Consider the following 19868-nt stretch of genomic DNA (forward strand, 5'->3'; position numbering starts at 1 on the left):
GTGTTATATTATTATGGCACGTGTATTACTGCTGTGACGTGCTATGTACCTAGATGGTGCAATATAAATAAAGATATACATCTTCAAATATGTGCTGTTTTTTTAATATTGGAAAGTATTATATCAAACTGTACACGCTTATGCACCTATTATCACTTAAAAAAATAATCTGATCTTGTTTATTATTCTCTAGTTTCTGTAGCTGAGACTATAATGTATTTTAGTCACTAATATCAATTTACTGTGACATAGATATTAAAACTGTAGACCAAGCAATAGCCTACATGGTTTGTTTTTTTTAAATATATCAGTTCTGTACTAGGAGAAAATAATTGTAGCATTAAAAAAAAGCAACTCTGAAAAAGAATTTAGCATTTTTTGTTTCTACTGTATAGGAACCATTTACAAAGTTACATCCCATTCCTCTTCTGAAATAGACTCTGGCACACCCCTTTTTGAGCCCTGCCCTCTCTCTAGCAGTGCACCAATTGTATGTAGTGACTGTCTGGTCACATGATCTTCCCCATAGAACTTTTCATCTTTGGTCCTCTTCTGCTGCACTGACAGTCATTTAGTGACTCGCCGAGCCAAGTTTTGCCGACCGATCACAGAGAACGGGTCGATCTGCAACTTATCTAATTACTTATCATCGTGTGGACTGTATTGATGCATATATTAAAGAGAAAATTAAAACGGCAGCTTAGACTGCTGCTTTAAGTTATAGGAATCAAGGGTCAGTAGTTATTGGAGATATAACCTGACCTGAACAATGTAAATGCATGTTTTGTAGTACTCAGATATAAAAAGTGCTACCATCTGGTATATTATTAAATAGCATATCATGCACTATGATTGATGAACCTACTGTAGTTTAAATTAATTTTTTACTGTAGTTGAAACCAATTTTCAAATCAAAAGTGAATGGCATATTTGTGTTCGGTTCTATGACATGTTAGCTCATTATAGCAGTTTTAATACAGAAAAATATTACAGCGGGTCGCAGCTGATTTAATTGATTATTCTTTGCTGCTTCAAAGCTGTGCCTTTTTTGTCTTCTTGTCTTATCCTCTTTTTTTTTTTTTTTTTTTTTTTTAGCCTTCAGTCACTAAAAGTGCTTCAGTGAGGGATTAAGTCACTGCCAGACTCGGCATAGCTTGACAAAGGCACACATGATGGGAATTAATGAACGTTTTAATCCACTTTTGATTCCCTGGAAAATTGACACGTTTAACATTATTGAAATGTAATTAGATATTTCTGGTGATAACCAAACTAGATTGGCAAAAAATACCTCCACTGAATGCAACGTTTTCGAAGCTTATTCTGTACATTTTGGGCATATTTGTAATGCAAATATTATTGACATCTCCTTTGTGTTGCACAGTACAATAGGATTTATACTGGAGTAACAGGTCTTGATTTTAAAGACAATGTGAAGGTCCAATGTTTTACAGATGTGGCGACCTCTTACACTTCCTTTCGGGTCATCAAAGACCGCTTCAGTTGCATAAAGGTCTCTAAGATAACCTTTAAAACTATAATACTGCACTGGCACAGCAATGATTAGTATGCAAATACAGCTGAACCCCGTTATAACGCGGTCCTTGGGGGCCACAGAATGAGACCGCGTTATAACCGGGATTGCGTTAAAATTTCAGCGCATGAGGATTTACCGGCATCTAGATCTCTCTATGGAGGTTTTCAAATCTCGGGAGCCACGCTCAGACCGCGTTATAAGCTAATTCGCGTTGTAGCGGATCGCGCTATAACGGGGTTGAGCTGTATCACCATATCATTTGTAACCAGGACAAAACAAGCCAGATGCTCGATTTCTACCAAAAAGGTGGAAACAGAAAAGTTAAAAAATAAATTAGAGAGACCATATAGTGTACCTTGAAAGGAGTCAAAAAAGAGATAGCTTTTGGCATTAGCATCAGCAGTGCTTTGTCTGACATTTAATACATCCAGTTTATTCTAAATACACATATTTGTTGAAAGAATGCAGCATGGTACAGTAGTACATTAAATCATTTTGTAGCCACATATCAAAACCTCTGAGCTATGCGAGACATTGGAGGTAAATCATTCATATCGTGTTAGCCTAGTGCTCACAAAATATACGCAGGATGATTTCCAAAGAGGGTAATACTTCAAGAAGTTAAAGTGTTCATCTAAAAAGACAAACAGGACTGATGTATAGTCCTTGTCTTCTCCACTAAGTGTTTTTGGTTTTATTACCATGTTGTGTTGTCCTCTCTACAGACACAACACTTTTGACATGATGTTGGGTCCTTACTCCAGGATATGGAGCATACACCTGATAAACAAATACAAAAGAAACAGCGCAAAAGACCTCATAGTGTAGTATGAATATAAAATTATATTATTATAACAGGTGAGTATTGCACGTACATCAGATTGAATAATTACTGGCAGTACATGTATATGGACATGTTACCAATCAGCCACGAGTGGAATGGGTTGTCTTCACGTGGGTAGAATCTCCTTCCCCTCTCCTCTGATGGATCAAGGCGGCCGTGGTGTGTGTTATTGACCCGGCATCCAACTGCAGCAGTCCGGTGGAATTCGTCTGCTTCACAGCTGTTGGTTCAGCGGGACAGGCTCGCGGCATCCAATTCCAGCAGCCCGATGGGAATCCTCTACTGCACGGCTGTTGAAACAGCAAGATAGGCTTTTCCTCTGTGTCTCACGGCGTGTGTCGGCGTGTGACGTCTAATTCAGGCGCGCGTCTAGTGACGTCATCCGGTGGCGTCTGCACGAACTCAGCCGATCAGGGAGACAGCGGGCAGGAACGGGGATGAAGTGATGGGTGTATACAGGATACAAAAGCACAGTGGGTAGTCCAGAGAAGCGCCCTCTTATCCAACGCGTTTCGTACTATTAGAGTACTTCTCCCTGAAGAAGTACTCTAATAGTACGAAACGCGTTGGATAAGAGGGCGCTTCTCTGGACTACCCACTGTGCTTTTGTATCCTGTATACACCCATCACTTCATCCCCGTTCCTGCCCGCTGTCTCCCTGATCGGCTGAGTTCGTGCAGACGCCACCGGATGACGTCACTAGACGCGCGCCTGAATTAGACGTCACACGCCGACACACGCCGTGAGACACAGAGGAAAAGCCTATCTTGCTGTTTCAACAGCCGTGCAGTAGAGGATTCCCATCGGGCTGCTGGAATTGGATGCCGCGAGCCTGTCCCGCTGAACCAACAGCTGTGAAGCAGACGAATTCCACCGGACTGCTGCAGTTGGATGCCGGGTCAATAACACACACCACGGCCGCCTTGATCCATCAGAGGAGAGGGGAAGGAGATTCTACCCACGTGAAGACAACCCATTCCACTCGTGGCTGATTGGTAACATGTCCATATACATGTACTGCCAGTAATTATTCAATCTGATGTACGTGCAATACTCACCTGTTATAATAATATAATTTTATATTCATACTACACTATGAGGTCTTTTGCGCTGTTTCTTTTGTATTTGTTCTTCTAGTTGGTATGTGGAGCCATTCCACGAATACAGCTGCACACCTTCACCAAGTAACAGGTTTATATATTTAATTAATCACTTAATCACTGTAAGATAACACCACTTTGTTCACAATTATTAGAGCGCAGTTCACTTTCTGTTTGTTTTCATACACCTGATAAGTATTAATTAGTTTAAGGTTTGTTAACTTAAACAGTGTTATAGGCACCATAAAAAAAATGATCTGATCTGTGGCTATCTGAACTCATACTGTATTTATTGCATGTCGTTACGTTGATTTACAGTAGCAAGTTTTGTATCAACTAAATGTAATACAAGCAGAGAGAAGATTGGATGAGGAATGGTAACATTCATGTTATGACAACATTTCCATACATCTAACAGTACTCTGGGGGACTTTTCCGACATTCAGGGATGGTTTTGGCACTGTAGCTCAATTCTTGGGGAGGTCATGCTCACAGCTTTCTGAGAGCTGTGAATACTGTACAGTTTTGAGGGTTCCCAGGGAACTGTGAACATAATGAGAAAAGACGAGGAGAATCTTCTCTCTTATTAGCGACGACAGGAGCGGATCGTCACCACGTGGTCGCTGCAAAGGCACGAACATGGTCTCGATGCTGAGAATGTGCGGGCTGCAGATCTTTTGGCACAGAAGGGGTTAAGCAACAATGTCTGAATAGTGAGGGAATAAATGGCGATTAGTGTGACGGCCTCCCTGAAATAAGATTGCACCCAATTCAGAGATGCTTTTGGAAGAATAGAATATCGGAGTAAGAGACGGCTGCTAAATCTTGTCTGTGGTTGGCAGAATTTTCCAGTAATCGAATAAAACATATGCTAGTAGTAATACTCAATGCTATTGCTATTGCTAGTACAAGGGTGCCAACTCCAGTCCTCCAGGGCCATCAACAGGTCAGGTTTTAAGGATATCCCTGCTTCAGCACAAGTGGCTGAGTCATTGACTGAGACACTGATTGAGCCACCTTTGCTCAAGCAGGGATATCCTTAAATCCGGACTTGTTGGTGTCCCTTGAGAGCTGGAGTTAGCCACCCCTGTACTAGTAGATCACTGCCCCATGCAAGTCAGATAGTATCATCGCTATATACAGTTCTTTTTGTAACAAATAGTTGTATTTGTGCTGAAACTGTTAACGTATAACACTAACGAGCAATAAACGGAGTGAAAGGAAGCCGCTAAATTACTCAAGCTTAGGCAAGAGAGACATAAATATTTATAAGCATTGCAAAGTACACAAACTTTGAAGTGTCATAACCTTTGCAGTACAGTCATTACAGGGACCGTATGTCACTCCAAGGAACTATGTAATTTCTCTTAGCAAAAGATATTAAGTATAAGTGGCACAAAGATCAATAAATGATACCAAGCAAAATAATGTATTTATTTTTTAAATATTTTACCACTTAGAAAATATATTGAGAGTTAGCGCTGTTTTTAAGTATGTAAATAATAAGTTGAGAGCATTATAAGTTTCAGTTACATACAACTTTAAAGCAGAAATACAGGTGTGATTTATTTTTTTTACATTTTTTATTACAGGTTTGAAGCAGGGGGGTCTCCGGCACGGAACTGTGTTAATTCCAGCTCCGGGGACACCCTGCTTCAAGAGATACCCACTGTACCTCCGTAGCGGTGTCGGAGGTGAGACCTAGGAAATGAGATTGCAATTTGTGTGGCTCCCATTGGGTGTTTAGTTTTAGTGTTAGGAGCTCCTATACAATCTCCTCTTCAGATACTGGGCTAAATTGAAATTTGTGAGCATTCAGGATTATGGTCATGTCTTGGTAATAAGGATATAGCAAACTCCACAAAGTATTAATTCAATGTGTTGACAGTGGCTGTGTGATTACAAAAAAATGACATCATATATATTTTTTTAAATACTAGATGGTTCTTGAATAGAGGGCTGAAATACATCATTGATCAGTGTAGTATTGTATTGTAACAGAACACAAAACAACAGTCTACAGGCTCACAGGACAACCGTAAATCTGCAGCAAACAGCCATCAAGCAGTAAATTATTCAATGTGGAGCAATTCGGAGATAAGCCCAGTGAGGAGAGGGGGATGGGGAGGAAACAGAGTGCAGACCCGCTTGGTATACCAACCACGGAACAGATCCCAATAGTGGCGCGGCTGCATAAACACACTGTCCTGTTAATCGGTATGGAGTAATCCTCTACTCACGATTTGTACCGTCCATTGTTATCTCCTGGCTTAGCGTTGCACCCAGATGGGTGATCGACGTCCCTCCGTGGCATCAGTTACTCCTTGAGAAAGAACAGTTTTGTTTGAAACGCGTGGGAGGAGGTTGATCTGTGTTTGTGAATCCAGTATCCGTTTTATGTAGTTAAATGAAGTATTTTTTTTTTAGTATTTTTGCTGGTGAGGCTGAGTTTTGCTACAGGAGCAGCTGTTTTCCTGGTCTCTACAACTTTTCCTAGTAATGTATTGTGTTGTGTTTCTGCAAGTTGTTTGCCTTATACAGTACATGTATTCCGCAGGTATCTGTAATTTTCGAGATCATGAGTAGAGCCAGTTAAACCAGCAAATCATGTTAAATTTTTTAAATAAATCAGTTCTGTAGTATTCGATAATAGCTACTGCTTTATTATTATTATTATTTTTTTCATTCAACTCAGTGCCATTTTTAATGAGTTTTAAAGCACACTTTGAATTCTATGGCCATATCCATGGTTAGTGAGCGTTCGCGCGGTGTCACGCTCGCCTGCGTCAGAGGCTGGGCCATGACATCACGGAGCTGGTTCGCCCTCATTGGACGAACCACTCCCATGACCCGGCCGTCGCGCGACAGAAACAAATGTATTTGTTTTCTCGTGCATCACGGGCGCCGACGCTCTGCATCGCCTGCTCTATGGCCTGCCTCATAGAGGCATGGCATTTTGATCGCGCCGCCCGCACCGTCGCACTCGCCATGGACACAGCCTATAGCAGGTTTAACCCAGCTCCCCAGCAGTGCAAGATCTTTACAACCCTTTCATGTTTGTGATAATTTGTTGCAATGTTCCCAGAAGCTTGAGCTGCAAACTGTAACAATAGATAATGTTACCTTACTAATATAAGGATACATTGTAGCCGCTGAGTTACACTGACTACCATTTTGTTAGGCACACAATCGGGATTTTGACAGATTTATAACAGAAGCACAAACGATTGCCAGTTTAGGTAAGAATGTATATTCATACATTGGCATATGCTTCACATATAAACATAAGGAAAAAAAGGGGGAATGTAGTATTGCTGCTTTAATTTGCATCTAATCCACAATGCATCCGGTAAAGCTCTAAGTGATCAGATGTAACCCAGAGAAGGTGGGTCCCCAGACTCTGACTGGGAAGCATGGTATTAAACAGAGTTTTAGGACCTTTGAGTAGAAATAGTCAAGTGCAAAATCAGGGGTGTGGTATAAAATTAATTCTGTGCCAAGAGCAGTTCGTAAAGTCAACAAAAAATTGTTGCAGGTTAAAGCTTCTATTGAATAGGACAAAACATCTATGCAGGATTGGATTCTTTTGGGACAGGAGGATCATAGCAATAGCATCCGTTATCGTGCCATTTTAGCAAGGCATCTGTTTTTCCAACACATCTGTATTTTATTGCAGATGTAGATTGATTGCATTTGTCCTACAGTGTATTATTCCGTTGATTGAAATTCCATAAACCTGCCACGAATGTGTTTGTTAGATAATATAATGCTATAGATAAATAGATGCAATTCTATTACAGAACCAATAAAGCAAATTTATTGCGAGTCAGGTCATCATGAGAGTGAATCATTAAGTTCATTAGAAGTCTGATTTCTGAAACCGTTTCTCCAAGTAGTTTTTACTGGATTTGTTGCTGAAATAGAAAACAAATAAAGACAGTGAATATACCTTTGTCAGCTCCCTCCCTACCGTATGTGACTCAAATATTTCCTTCTATTATGCTTGAAAGACCTGTTGATTTAGAACTGTACACTGCAATATCTAGTGATCGCTCCTCATACAGTGAATTGTGTTCATTTCTTAAGCTTTTTATCTGTGGATCATGGCCCATATATGTATAACACTGTGCCAATGAGCTAGGCGCTGTTCTCTGTCATTTAATTTTAGAAATACTCTTAGGCTGAGTCCATAGACGGACAGGCCGTGCTGAGGCGTGCGGACGCTCCGCGCAGAGCCCCTGCATCCTCAATGAGGATGCCTTGAGAGGGGGCTCACGTGAGCGTCCGCAGGCGTGATAACGAGATGGAGGTTTCATCCGAGCGCCAAGCTTTTTTTCAGCACGCTGTCGGCTGAAAACCTCCAATCCCAGCACAGCAGTGTCGTGACGTCGACGTCAGTGCGTCGCGGGTGATTGGCCCAGCGACATCACTGCCCCGCCTCCAACCACCTCCCCCCGGCTCCGATCGCGCCCGCTGGCTCGCCTGTATGGGCATGAAATCGCCCAGATTTCAGCAGGCGAGCCTCAGCGTCAGCGCGGCTCGGATCGCCTCACCCCTCTATGGCCCGGGCCTTAACAGCCTTGCAACCTATGCATGACCAAGATGCAATCTCAGCAAAAGGCTTAGTAACATGTCAAGAGACAACACTGGAATCTGTGATACTTTCCTGCGAGGTAGAAGTGAGGAAACGGAGGGGCTCTGTGTTCTCCGGACCAAGTACTCTGCCCTGCCCCGGCCACTTAACACGCCCGACACCTGTCAAGATCCCGTCTCCTCTTTGAACTCCAATGTCTATCCAGACTTCCTGGCACCTGTATGGATGCCCAGGCTGACTGAATAGACATTTATAGTAAAAGCACAAATGAGATAATATATACTTTAATACATGGGAACACTTGGGGAGACTCATATTTGTAAGGGAAATGCGACTGGGATATCTAGGCTCGAAAACCAGGATTCTGGGGCATAAGAACCCCTTCTTCTGGCCTGTTCCCACGTTATACCATTGGAACATGGTAATGGCCATTAAGCAGGACAGGAGATACTGTGACACGCTATGTGATTCTACATATTTCAATTCAGTTGGTCTTTAGACTATATACCTTTGGGAGAACACAGGAGGGAAGTACCAGGTTCCTGAAACCTGGGAACGTGCCAAAAAAGGGGTTCTGACCCCGGAATTTCACCCCACTTATATTTGTGTTTTTGTGTTATTTCCCTGTATGAGTGCCCCAATTATGTTGTATTAATTAAGTATTCATCATATCGTACTCCTGTGAGTCCTTGATTTCCTACAGACACACTGAACCAATAGTCTGTCTCCTCAGAAATCACGGATAAATATTTGCTTTCAGACATTTAGCTGATACAATTGTTATGCTGAATCTGCCCACAATGCTATAATTGGGAGACAGTTGCTTCTGATCCTTGTTTTCTAGTATTCATTGTGCTTGGATATATATTGGTCCATGTGATTCACGGAGTCTGTGTACATACAGTATGGTGTTTTGGATTTAATTGGTCTATGTTTCTGTTTATATATATATTTATCACTCCAGTAAATGATATGCTTTTGCATTACCCTTTGCTGTCTTGATTGCTTCGTTCTTAGCGATGAAGTGAATGCGGGGAACCCTCACGAATATACAGTATATCGTCTTTGATTAAGGAATTGAGAGGTTCCTGTGTGTTCCCTTCCTTATATTTTCTCTTGTATCTCCCGTGGAATTTACGAGTGCTGTCTGCTATATTGGTTAGTGTTCCCATAGTTACTGTAGTATAACCATGGGCGAAATTACAGTTTAGCCCCGCCCCTTTCACGCAACGCTAATTTTAAACAATGGCTGCTGCAAAGTGCCAGTGGGAATAATAACGTCACCAATATGCAAGCCGTGCAAAGAGTTTCTTAGCAATGCAACTGTGTCAGTAAGTTTGTTTCTTGTTCAGACTTTGGCACATACAGGTGCGACGACGAGTATTCTAAAACTTGCCTTAAACTTACCTTGGAAAATCTGGGGCTATCACCAACAAGATCCAGGTACCTGCTGGGTACATGCTGCAAACATTTCAGTGACATTTCTGCAGAGACTAAAGGCCCATCGGATTAATACAGCAGGGGTCCCTGGCAGTCCCATTTATTTTGAATGGGACTGCCAGGGACCCCCGCTGTTAATCCGATGGGCCATTAGTCTGTCTGCAGAAATGTTGCAGCATGTACCCAGCATGTACCTAGGTCTTGTTGGTGATTGACACAGATTTGTTTTAGAATACTCGTCGGCACTACAGTATTTACTTGGCATCTTTTGTGTTATTCAACTGAGTGAGCTGTAAAATGCCTTATAACTTACCACTAGAGATAGGCGAATCCGCTGAAATCTGTATCCCAGATTTTTTCGCGTTTTCAACCCAAAATCTGTTTTGTGGTGTAAAATCCGCAAACAGATTTGGTTGTTTTTAATCCACGTGGATTCATAAAAAAAACACCATTGGGTACAACCCGTGGATGGATTGTAGAATCCAATCCGCAGATTCAGCAATCTGTTGGTGGATTCTTAGGGATCCACCAACAAATTGCTGAATCCGCGGATTGGATTCTACAATCCATCCACGGGTTGCGGAATCCGTGGAGTGTATTGGTAATACTGTAATAAAGAAAAAAAAATATCCGCAAATCGCCCCTTTTCAGATTGATCCGCTGAAATCCGTGGATCAAAGGAACCGGCCAATCCACTGTGGATCCACATCCACAAACAAATTTTGCTCATCTCTACTTACGTAAAAATGGCTCATTATCTATTCAATCTACCACAACATGTATCAAGTAAATTACACTATTTGTTCTCCATTTTCACTATCTACGGTGGCTTGAAAAATAATCAAATACTGAAAGAGATGTTTCGTTTTTTTTAATCAAAATGGTATACTTCCTCTGAGGAGTTATTGACCTAAATTCTTGCCTTGCAGGTATCATTAAATCTATCCAGTGGAATGATAAAAGTCTACACACTTTATTTGAGTTTCAGATGTCTTGTGCCTGAATGTTAACCTGTCCATGCTGAGAAAAGAATCCTGCATTGACGGCAAACATGTCAAGCTGTGAATACGTTTTCTGCTCAGCCCACAAGCACTGACCGCATTAATTAAGCAGAAGAACTCCACTACTTCCACAGTATTTTTCATGATTTTTTTTTTTGCAAGACTCCTCTAATTCTGTCTAGTTGTTGCAATGTGTTTGTTTGCAGAGAGACTGCAGATAATACGGTTCACTAGAGCAGGGATGCGAAAACTGGGGGGCATGCGCAAGATGTTTGGGGGGGGTGGCGCGGCAGTTACAGGGGTCCACCGCTCTCCCCCAAGGCATTTAAATTAAATGCCAGGGGACTGTGCGAGGCCTCTGTAACTAACTTACCTTGCCTTCCAGCGATGCGTCGTCATGGTAACCCGGCATCAAAAGAGACAGCGCGGTGACGTCACGTTGCAATGTATGTATGTATGTCTTTATATAGTGCCATTAATGTACATAGCGCGTCACAGTAGTAATACACGCGACAATCATATAAATAACAAATAATACAAATAGCAGATCATGGGAATAAGTGCTTCAGACATAAAAGTAACATTTAGGAAGAGGAGTCTGCTCCGAAGAGCTTACAATTAATTGGTAGGTAGGAGGGTGTTCTGGTAAGTGCGTCTCCAGGGTGCCGGGGAGGAGAGCAGGCAGGGGGGCGCAGGGGGCAAAGTTTGCTCTCCCCTGCACTAGAGGTCAAAGAAATATATGTATTGCAGATTTGTGATTTTGACATTTGTAGGCTGTATCATAAGGACTAAATACCAAATTATAATTAGGGGGTTATTTGTAAAGACTCCTGGGTACAAAACCGGGTTAATCCTAACCGCGGGATCCCTCGGAAATCTCTAAGTGTGGGAGGGTCCCATTTGGAACAACGGACCCCCTCACAAGCAGCCGAAAACTTATAGACAGCGGCCTAGGGATGGTTAAATTCAAAACATATATTTTTTAAAACAATGATCCTCTTACCAAATCACATCTTGCCATTTGAAATTATAATCTAGCAATGCCATTAGTTGTAAGCGTAGGAGGAAAAGCTCTTGCAAAAATAAAATTCCTGCACCAGACTGTTGATGTAATAAATATTATTATGGTTTGTTTGTGCAATGTACCCGTTTCACCTGCACACTAGTATAGGGAGACTATTTCAGCAACCATGTCCATATCACATTAACAAATCAGATCAAACTGTTTTACAACCAAGTAGACACTTTGTCTGTAAATTGTGTCTGACTGATGAGATCAAAGCTGTTTTTTTCCCAGTTATTAACATGCTGGGGTGTGAACTATATCAAATTACTGCAACTATAGAATTTACTTGGAAGCTTGGGTGTATGTTGTGGGACTAAGTCGGCATCTTAAAGCAGCTGTCCAAGTGTTTTTTTTTTAAATTTTTTTTTACATTTATTTCCCCCTTCCTCCCCCCTTTTAATATGTGCATCAATACAATCTACACAATGATAAGTAATTAGCTAAGTTGCTGATCGATCCGTTCTCCTGTGATCAATCGACGAAGATTCGGCTCAGGGGTTCACTAAATGGCTGTCAGTGCAGCAGAAGAGGACCAAAGATGCAAAGTTCTGTGGGGAAGATCATGTGACCAGGCAGTCACTAGATACAATTGGTGCACTGCTAGAGAGGGGGCAGGGCTCAAAAGGGGTGTGCCAGAGCCTGTTTCAGAAGAGGAAGGGGATGTGATTTTGTAAATGGTTGCTATAGGAACAAACAAGCTTGTTAAATTATTATACATTAAAAATGTCATTCAGAGTTCTTTTTATTATTGTTTTTTAAATGCTACAAGTATTTTCTCATAGCACAGAACTGATTTATTAAAAAAAAAAAAAAAACATACTGTAGGATATTGCTTGGTCTGCAGCTTTAAAAACCTGTATCCTAAGATTTATACTAAACAGGTTTCTTACAAATAGTTATTTACAACATAAACAAAATTATGCTAATAGAATAAACTTTCCTCATTCCTAAAACACACCACAAAGAAATGTTATAGAACATGGCACCCCTGGCTTCACCTGTAGTTTAGGAATAGATAGCATATAACCTCACAAATTATTGTACTGCTGTCTCTGTTTGCATGAGATTCATAATATGTGATGGAACTGCCACTCCCCCCGCCCCCGTCCTCTGCTTTTCTTTTCTATGTCCCCCCCCAAAAAAAGAAATTCAATAAACTTTAAGTGTAAAAAATAAATAGTTAATTCAAGTGCAATCTTACACCACACAATGGCACCTTTTCCCAACCACTGATAAAGGGTATTTTAAAATCACGTCTGGTTGGATGTTAAGCACTGCACGGACAGAATCTTTGAATTAGGTCTATTTGTACTGTAAGCGTTCTTCAGTTTCCACAGTGGACCTTTCACTACACATGTAGCCACCACTGTGGAGGATTGCCAGATTTGTGTTCTGTTAGAGATTACAGGTGTAGCCAGATTTACTGTCACCGGAACCACGCTTGAAAAAGCTTTAAGCCGCAGTTCCATAGATAGTGTGGCCGGGCTGAGGGGTGTCCGTGCTTCTGCATTGGACCTTCCGCAGTTCTAATCCTCTGGCACTGGGGCAAGTTTCGGTTCCGCAGCTTGCCCCGGTAGCGAATAAAAGTAAGTCTTGCTACATCTGTATCCTTTGTTGCTATTGCTGAATATTGACCCCGCACCAGTTGAGGTATGGTGTGAGCTTCTGCTTACATTTGAGGTCCTATGCTTAGTGGGACACCTGTGGTATGTTCTGTGCAGCTATCTACCTGTTTGTGGACCACTGTAAACATTTTCTACCATTATCTGTTTATCATTATTAGCTGGAGGGACCTGAAACACATTGCAGAAGAGAATATTTTGTGATTGTCACGGTAACTTATGACAAGATATAATGAACACCAAATATCTGGGTTGAACTGAACGAGGCTTAGATATAATAAAATATATTTATTCCTTTAAAAAGGTGAACACAGCAATATAGTACAATTAATAGGCAAGAAGGTAACACTTACTTAGGGTTGGGGGATGGAGAAGTATCAGCTAGCAATTCTCCAGCAATCCGGTGACATTCCAGGTGGAATCAGAAGAACAACTAAAAACTGTAGGGTTGACACAGTTTATATACCCTTGTAACCCTATTCTTAACATTGAATACAGACTATTGGTGAACAATTATCAGTATCCAATCCCTAACGTGGAGACACAGTTTAATCCATGCCCCCAAGCTAGTTACCCCATGTGTACTGGGACTCTGAGGGTCTTATTTCTGTAGCCCCATAATTAAATCAGGGGCGACGACCAGTCTACCAAATGAAGTATCGGACAGGAGCTTCATTGTTTGTAGGTGTAGATATACCATTTACAAACTACTCCAGTTTTATGCTCTCCGCACTCAGGTAACAATTAGAGTGGCAGAGTCTGTTGATTAGTACTTGGTTCCTAGTGTAAACAATCAGGGCAGTTAACTTTTTATCACGGGGCTTATGCTCAATCATCCGGCTGCCCTTCCTGACCTATTAGCATAGCAGAGTCTGCATTTTCAGAGCAGATCCAAAATACCATATCCACTTTAATATTTTCAGATATTATTAAGTTCCGTTATGAGGGGCCCAGTGGGTCGAAATTTGCCAGTCTTTCATGCCTACAGTGACTCTAAATATTGGCCAAATTTAAACTCTCTGTGACCTCCAGAACTGGAGATACAGAAATGCACTTTAAAACATTAAAATACAGGATTATAATGAAACATGGGAACAGGGGAACATACATTTTCCTTACATGACAAGGTGTAAGCCACATTCCTGGACCGCAGTCCAGTTAACCCCTTGCCTCCCTGGTGAGGTCAGGGGGTGGCCATATGGGGTGCAACCCCTTTAATACCGGGCCAACCCCCCTCTCCCTCTACAGTGATTTATTTCTCCGATAATATATCAGGACTGAGACAATAACCAGAATATGTGGGAGATGGGTGCTCCAAAGATGTTGAAACTTTCATGCAATAAATCCTTACAATGGGGGCTCCTATAAACGACTTGTGCTATGGAGTGGGTATAGATTTAAGTATGACCTGTGAGTGACCAATTCAATAACAAAATCACTTCTCCTGAAGGGAACAATCAACAATGCTTAAAATCACCTTGATGTAACCTCATTGGAGGAAAATAACAAGTAATGGTACTCATCCATATATGATCATGGTCAATAACCAGCTACAAATTCCATTCTCTCATACTTCAAAATCACTGTATATATAGTGTCTTCTGCTTACTGTATAACAGAAGCAGCAAAAAAAGTATGCCTCAATCAATTATAGGGATATTGATCCATGTTTACTAAGCCCCTTGACTTGATTGGGCTGTGATGTGTCTTCCAGCACCGGATGCTGCCTCATTGCTGAAGACTGCTTAGTAAGTCTGGGCCCACAATGCCACGCAATGAGAGCCCGTGTACTATGGTACACAATTAATCCTAGAATCCGGGTGTAATACCTATGAACTTCTTAGGATTGGGACAGGGCAATGTATCCAGCTATTTAGTCTCATTTCCGTTCACAGTTGTCAAAGTGCGTCTGTGTTCTGTTCGAGTGTCGCTATGTAATTCTCTTTATTGTTCTCCTGTTTATTTCTGTTTTCGTTTCTATTGTAGTTAACACTTTATTTCAATCAAATGTATCTACTTTTTCTCTGGAATGTGTCCCTGGTCCTCTCTTGTTTCTGGATCCTGAGAAAATGTGTTCACGTAATACTGTACGAATAATAACATTAAAGTAAACAAATTAACACGCCGGGCAGAAAACACACAGATACTGTACTCAAAGAAACTGGGATATGAGAGTACACTTACCGGATTCCTGCTACTCCAGGAAAAGCTCACTGCACTCTTCTCACTATGCGGAATCAAGGCAATTAAGCTAATCTATCCAGAAGCGAGATGGTCCGTAGCTATTATTCACCCGCATAATAAACCTGCCGGTGTCTTCAAATATTAACCATAAAGCAGCACTGCATGCTTTTATTTTTATTACAGGGTTGAAGCAGGGGGTCTTTCGGAACTGAACTGTGTTCATTTCAGATCCGGGGATCCCCTGCTTCCAGGGATACTTACCTCCATAGGAGGAGGGGGGTGTTCTTGTGCAGTTTAAATGTCACGGTTACGCTGGCTAATAGGAAGTCGCAGCGGATGACGTCACCACTTCTTATTGGCCCGCAAAAAATATTTAAAGTCGTCATTGCGTTAGGCACACAAGTTTCCTGGCTGCACAGTTAGGGGACCCCCTACGGAGGTAAGTATCTCTGGAAGCAGAGGGTCCCCCGAGTTAAAATTAACACAGTTCAGCTCCCGAGACCCCCTGCTTCAAACCTATAATTAAATGTAAAAAAAATGCAGCTTGTACTACTGCTTAACGGAGTTGGAATGGGGAGGAGGGACAGATGTAAAATGTGTGCAAATGGAGATAGACTAATGTAATTGTATCAATTCTAGGTTCCCCCAGGAGCTAAATATGGGTAAAGTCAGCGCTGAAGTCATGTGGAATCTATTTGCACAGGATATGAAGTATGCTATGGAAGGTAATGGGTGTAATTGTGTTTATCTCTCTCTATTATATATACAACATATACAGTATGTCATACCAAATTATTTCCAATGCAGTACTGTATCTAATATGTGGATGGGCTGAACAAGTTGAATAATATGCTTTTCAGATGCTTATTTCTTTGCAGCAACAATTATGGAAAGTACTTTTTTATGACTGTGCGGGGCACAGCTAATTAGATTGGTTTTAATTTACTTTGTTGTGGTATTTTTACACCATCTTTTACATTGAATATTATTATGGTCCTGTAGGTAATATGCAAGGCAGGTCACAAAAATGTGAAGCTAGAATATATCAATCAAAATATCCACTCAATTACGAGGTATTTAGGGCCTTGGAAGGTGGGTATAGATATAGAGTTGTATGATAATTTCATTTGTACATCAGCACCGTAATTAATAATACCACTTGTAGTGCACTTGCATGTCTCAGACAGGTCAGCAACCCTGTCTTTCCCCATTATCGCTTAGCAAACAGTGCTTCCCCTGCAGCCAGGGATTCTGGGTAATGACATGCATATGAGAACACTCTTATAATCCATTTTAACATGAACTCCTGAGAACATTAGCACAGAAACATATCCTCTTACATATATAATTTAATGTTAATATATACAGTGCTTGAACTTTAAATATTCCTAATGTGTTGTACAGCACAAATGGAGGAGCAGAGCCTTGAAACGAATACCCAAGTGCAGATGCGGCACCTGTCACTAAAGTAATTACAATTACAATCTTTAGGCATAGTAATGATTATTATGGTGTCTTCGGGGGGACAGGATCATTCATTTTGTCAGTCACTGATTTGCAGACAAAACCTTTACGTTGTTAACAAGTGAGGCTAAGAGAAGATATAAACCCGTTATGACATAGTATCTTCCCAAATATTTCACTTTAAGAATGGGAACTACAGAACATAGGTATATTGTCAAGTTACTGTATGTCGGTTGACATGTCATGATTCAAAATATACTGTCATCATGCGTGAAGCAGGTACGCAATAGCAGGGGTGCGCAAACTGGGGGACACGAAAAAAAATTTGAGGGGGGCGAGGCGGTTACAGAGGCCCGCGCTCTTCGACAAATGCCGGCGGAGGCGCGAGGCCTCTGTAAGTATCTCTTACCTGGTCTCAGCTGCCTCTTCGGCGACGCGTTGCCACACGGCATCAAATGGCAAGGCGTTGCCATGCCAACGCGAAAAATCACATGACGTCATTGACGCCGCTGAAGCTCATAGCCGATAAGGGTAGGGGGGCGCGAGCAGGGGGGAGAGCTGATTGGGGGTGTGCAAACAGAAAAGTTTGCGCACCCCTACTATAGCATAGCAAAAAATAATGGCTGCAGAATGCATTACAATGTTACCTACGGGCTGCAAACAAGACAGAGGACCCCAATGCTACATCCAACATGGCAAATCATATAGTTCAATACTTACCTGTTCTCTCATAAATAGCGAGTCCTGAGAGGCAGCTGTGAATGAGCAGTCTCCTCCTCATATTAGTGGTAAAGAGAACATTTGCACAGATCGTGTTAGGACTTGCAGAAAAAGAAGGCACACATTGACATGGTCTGCAAGCTTATTATGCAGTGGCCAAAGAATTGAACTAAGTGACTCTCACTGTATGAAAGAACAGATAACTATTTAACTACAGTATATGATTTGCAATGTTGAATGCAGAATTAGGGGTTCCCGGTCTTTTGTTTATACTGCACATTGTCACATACTGTACCCGGGAGCACTCCTTTTTGAGATAAATATATATGGTGAAGTGGATCTTGGTGTGAATTTACAGGGGGAGTTTGTGGGTTAAAGGCTGCAAAAATGTAATATCAATATATTTTAAATGTATACACTGGCAATTGCACTGTTAACGTGCAATAGACATTGTGTGTAACTGCCACAATTAGTAATACAATCCTACTGACTGCAGATGGATAAATATAATATATTCTGGCAATTTTTTAATGAGTCAAAAAACTATGCTGTTTATGTAGACGGTATGATGTCTGTTAGATGTCTGACAAACATTTAGATGTAAAGTTGTTTGGCAGAATTGTGGTTTTTTTGTGGTTTTCCTCTTGCGTGTTATTTTGATTCCAAATGCCAAAGTAGTTTTTTTTGTTGATGAGTCAGAAAAAAACATACTACATACAATTTAACCGACATGCTTGCCATGCCCTTTCTGACATCATCAGTGTACCTAGACTGCTCCCGGTGGCTGCAACTTATTCCAACCCCACGCGTTTCGCCGGTACTCCTCTTCGCTTCTTCCAAGGTATACACTCCTTAACCTAGACTTTTCTTTAGAGTGCTCCCAATTAACCCTTTCATGTACAAAAATTATTAACCTAACATTTACACATTCATGCACATGCACATGACTTTACTCTTACTATAAGCAACTCTTTGGAGTTACAGAAATGCTAATTGGCTGCTCTTAACAAGCAAGATTGATCGCATCCTTGGCAAAAGAAACATCCATTGGGTATACCAATTATACTGTATCTTTCCTTTTCTGTCACTGTTATATTCAGTAAGTCTTCGTAGCCTTCCTCATGCTGTTTTACTGGATACGTCCTTCACAAGGTCAGTTTGTGGTAACTTGAACTGTTGCTGTAATTGTTCTGCGGCTAAGCAGAGGTTAGATTATAATTATACGTGTAAAAATAGAGTTATGGATGATTTTCCTTAACACATTCAATACTGCATAGCCCTTCAGCACATTGTAAAGTGCTGTAAGACTCCTCAATATAAATAAGTATATTTGAGTTTATATTAAAGCATTTTTTTTATTTGTTACCAAAATCTCGGATATCACTTTTGCCTTTGATCCTAATGATGAAGAGTTTGTCATTTTCACACACACGATCAAACAACACCTCGAGAGAGGTGATATAAGAGCAGACTTCTCCCTTTGAACACTACGAGAATAACAAAAATCAATCTAACCTGCCAAATATAGGATACAGGTTAGAATTATATGCAGGAGAGCCTGGGGGTTTAAGACCTACATTATATGTGACAGGCATGTACAGTATTTTTGTTTTAACACGGTTCACGTCAAACTTGCTCTACTTAAGTAAGCTAGTGCTGACACATTTCTTTAGCGAATATGGATCCGCCTCGGATCTGCTGGTTCCTTAGGTCCGCGGATCAGTCTCAAACAGAGCGATCCGTATTTTTCAGGGTTTGCTGGGTTTTTTTTTATCACTGACAATCCACGTGGTCGGATTGGATTCTTAAAAATCTGTCCGTATTGTATCCAATGGTGGTTTTGGATTAATTCAGTGCGGATTGAAACTGGAACACTCCATCAGCGGATGTTACGTTGCGGAACAGATTTTGAACGGAAAGCCCCGGGGAATGGATTTTGACAGTTCCGCCCATCTTCAGTCGTGACCAGTCTATAAAATCATACTGTAATAAAGTAGTAATTATTAGTAATACACCATTTTAGGGAGCTAAAAAAAAAAAGCACATAACACAGTATTATATATTTATATAGTTCATAGTACTAACCGGAAAGCTGCAGGAAACGTGACCGCAATTACACAGCAGTAAACAATGAATCCTCGATGCACATTCCAATGTGATTAATTATTTAGTTCATTTATATATTTTCTTCTCATAAGTATGGGTCATGTAGTTCAATCTTTTGGCCAAAACATGTCAAGCTTGTCATAATGTTAAGGCAGGTCCTTTCAGCAGCTTATTACCAATGATATACTGT

At 41.0% G+C, this 19868-nt stretch overlaps 1 protein-coding gene across 6 annotated transcripts in view; it reads left to right on the plus strand.

Moving 5' to 3' along the window:
* Positions 1-19868, plus strand: part of UNC13C (unc-13 homolog C) — a 343863-nt gene that overhangs the window by 206199 nt on the left and 117796 nt on the right. For all 6 annotated transcript variants that reach the window (XM_075575720.1, XM_075575726.1, XM_075575723.1 and 3 more), the window contains one exon: positions 16028-16113. In XM_075575720.1, the coding sequence (XP_075431835.1) occupies positions 16028-16113 (86 nt within the window). The remainder of the gene's footprint in view (positions 1-16027; positions 16114-19868) is intronic.

Source organism: Ascaphus truei, chromosome 18 (assembly GCF_040206685.1).
Source record: "Ascaphus truei isolate aAscTru1 chromosome 18, aAscTru1.hap1, whole genome shotgun sequence".
Lineage (NCBI taxonomy): Eukaryota > Metazoa > Chordata > Amphibia > Anura > Ascaphidae > Ascaphus > Ascaphus truei.